We start from the raw sequence: 2,804 nt of genomic DNA, 5'->3' as shown, positions 1-2,804 counted from the left end.
TATGGGTTGTTTTCAGTTTGTTTGGTTTGCTAAAAGTGACATGAATTAATTCATTAATTAAAAAGTTACATCTAAAGAGTAAAATAAAAGATTAAAGCAAATGAACAGTGCCTGTTTTAAACTTCAGACCAGTTGAACATGTGATTAGTTAAATGTGGTCAAAGATACACTGATCAATATTCACTGATCAGCCACATCAGAGGTGTGACATCACGTCACTGTGGGACAGAAACATTATGTAGCAAACGCACAGTTCTATATAATATATTATATATATTTAGTATAAATGGAGACACCTGAGGTTTAAAAAACAGACAAGAAATCAAGTTTGACAAAAAAACTTTAATATAATTTTCAGGTTTTTGAGCAGTAAATATTTATGTGTGTAGGATCATATATATATATTTATATCATGTCATGTTTCATGTTGAATCAAACTCACTAAGAAACTCTAGAAAGGACAGAAATAAATCTACAGTCACGCCAGGACACATCAATCTGATCTTCCAGGTATTAATTCAGTCATAAAGTGACATCAGACTGTACGGCAGCCAATCAGGGAAAAGATTAACAATAATAATAATAATAAACTGTAACAAGTTCAGAAACATGAAAAAATATATTTAAATTCAAATTTTGTTTTTGAGCCTTTGTAAGCTTTTACTTTTCTAAACCTGTCCCATATGACTGTTGCCGCGGCAACGACAGGAAACTAAACATCCTGTGCTCCTCTCAACTGACAGAACTACACTACCCACAATCCCCTGCACCAGACGGGCACAGCGGACAAAAAAGACACATTCTCCGAGTCTGTCACGATCAATAGCTGCTGCAGTGATAAATGTCTGTGACAGAACAGAGAAAGAGTAAATCGATCAGGATCTATCAGTATTGATAAGACATCAGATCAGCTTCTGCATCGGCCAATCAGAGCAGCTCGTACTGCCGCAGGTGCATGCGTTGGATGATGTCACGACAGTCATTGAAGACGCGCCGAATGTTCTCGGTGTCAATGGCGCAGGTGAAGTGAGGATAACAGTAATGTTTCCCATCACCACTCGCTGTGCTGATCCTCTGAGAGAGAGACAGACAGACAGACAGACAGACAGACAGGTCAGAGACAATAATTCACTCAAACTGGATCCATATCACAGAACCATGTATCAATAGTTTCAAAGAGAACTGTAAAACACATTCTTCATCATCATCACCACCACCATCATCATCATCACTACCACCACCATCATCATCACTACCACCACCATCATCATCATCACTACCACCACCATCATCATCACTACCACCATCATCATCATCACCATCATCACCACCACCATCATCATCATCATCATCATCATCATCATCATCATCACCACCATCACCATTACCACCATCATCATCATCATTTTGTTTTTACCAGAAACTCGTCTCTGATGAAGAACTTGGCTCTGGTCACTCGGGGGTCTTCATCAGCGTCTGGGACAGCTGGAGACAGATGGACAGAGACGTCAGCGGGTGTGGACACGTATATATGTAGTATTAACACACACACACACACACACACACACACACACACACACACACACACACACACACACAGACATGTATTATGTGTTTACCTGTACCTTCAGCAGGTACTTGGTAGTTGTTGTATTCAGGGAAGTAATCCTCCAGTTTGGATTTTCCAGCCAGAATCTTGTCAGCGAGCACATCCTGTTTGTTCAGGAATAAGATCACTGAGATGGTCTTCAGAAACCTGCAGCCAATCACAGAGCAGAGAGGGTTGAATACAGCCAATCACAGAGCAGAGAGGGTTGAATATAGCCAATCACAGAGCAGAGAGGGTTGACGAGAGCACCTGTTGGTCCAGATGGATCTGAAGAGGTCTAGAGATTCTCGCAGCCGATTGGTGGAGTTGTCCTCTCTGATCACCATGTTGTAGCTGCTGCTTGCTGCTACGAAGATGATGGCCGTCACATCTGAGCAGTGAGACAGGTCATCAGAAACAGACAGGAAGATGACAGGCGTCACGTGAGCAGTGAGACAGGTCGTCAAAAGGGTTTGACAGTTTGTCTCACCATTAAAGCACTGGATCCACTTCCTGCGTTCATCTCGCTGACCACCCACATCAAACATGCTGAGAGACAGACAGACAGACAGACAGACAGACAGACAGACAGACAGACAGGTGTGTTAGGCAGCATCATTTGAAACAGTTCATATTTTTAACTCCTGTTGTTATTTTTTTGCCCCTCCCTCTTCGGCGTCCCCCGTCTCAGTCACCACAGTTTCAAAGTGAGCGTCCAGCATCACGTCTTCCTGTGAGCTGTCCTCGTGGACAGACAGGAGACGAGTGACTGTTGTGAGAGTAAAGTATTAAAACCTGTCGTACAGTCGGACGAACTGAGGCAACGACACACCATCAAGTTTAACAACAAGTGATCTGGTCACACCGTCTCCCTCCGACTCTCTGATCCAGGTTCACCAGCTGCTCCCTGTGAGCCCAGACAGACGCCACATTACTGTCACATGTCCACGTGTCTTTGAAAAGCAAACGGTCATGTCTCGGGCTCATGCCGACAGCACAGAGGAGGAGAGGAGAGGAGGAGCGCAGAGGAGGAGAGGAGGAGAGGAGGAGGAGTGCAGAGGAGGAGAGGAGAGGAGGAGCGCAGAGGAGGAGAGGAGGAGCGCAGAGGAGGAGAAGTGCAGAGGACGAGAGGAGAGGAGGAGAGAAGGAGTGCAGAGGAGGAGAGGAGGAGAGGAGAGAAGGAGGAGGAGTGCAGAGGAGGAGAGGAGAGGAGGAG

The 2,804-nt window shown here is 44.7% G+C and overlaps 1 protein-coding gene across 5 annotated transcripts in view; it reads right to left on the bottom strand.

Moving 5' to 3' along the window:
• Nucleotides 1–381: 381 nt before the first annotated feature.
• Nucleotides 382–2,804, bottom strand: part of LOC126397704 (guanine nucleotide-binding protein G(olf) subunit alpha-like) — a 21,761-nt gene continuing 19,338 nt past the window's right edge. For 4 of the 5 annotated variants that reach the window (XM_050056639.1, XM_050056638.1, XM_050056641.1 and 1 more), the window contains 5 exons: nucleotides 2,079–2,137; nucleotides 1,859–1,979; nucleotides 1,620–1,756; nucleotides 1,418–1,485; nucleotides 382–1,074 (listed from right to left, as the gene is read on the bottom strand). In XM_050056639.1, the coding sequence (XP_049912596.1) occupies nucleotides 928–1,074; nucleotides 1,418–1,485; nucleotides 1,620–1,756; nucleotides 1,859–1,979; nucleotides 2,079–2,137 (532 nt within the window). In that variant the 3' untranslated portion in view covers nucleotides 382–927. The remainder of the gene's footprint in view (nucleotides 1,075–1,417; nucleotides 1,486–1,619; nucleotides 1,757–1,858; nucleotides 1,980–2,078; nucleotides 2,138–2,804) is intronic. The other variant, XM_050056640.1, reaches the window with a different exon arrangement.

The sequence above is a fragment of the Epinephelus moara genome, chromosome 11 (assembly GCF_006386435.1).
Source record: "Epinephelus moara isolate mb chromosome 11, YSFRI_EMoa_1.0, whole genome shotgun sequence".
Taxonomy (NCBI): Eukaryota; Metazoa; Chordata; class Actinopteri; order Perciformes; family Serranidae; genus Epinephelus; species Epinephelus moara.
Note: the sequence above shows the minus strand (reverse complement) of the source record. Positions and strands in the feature narration are given on the sequence as shown.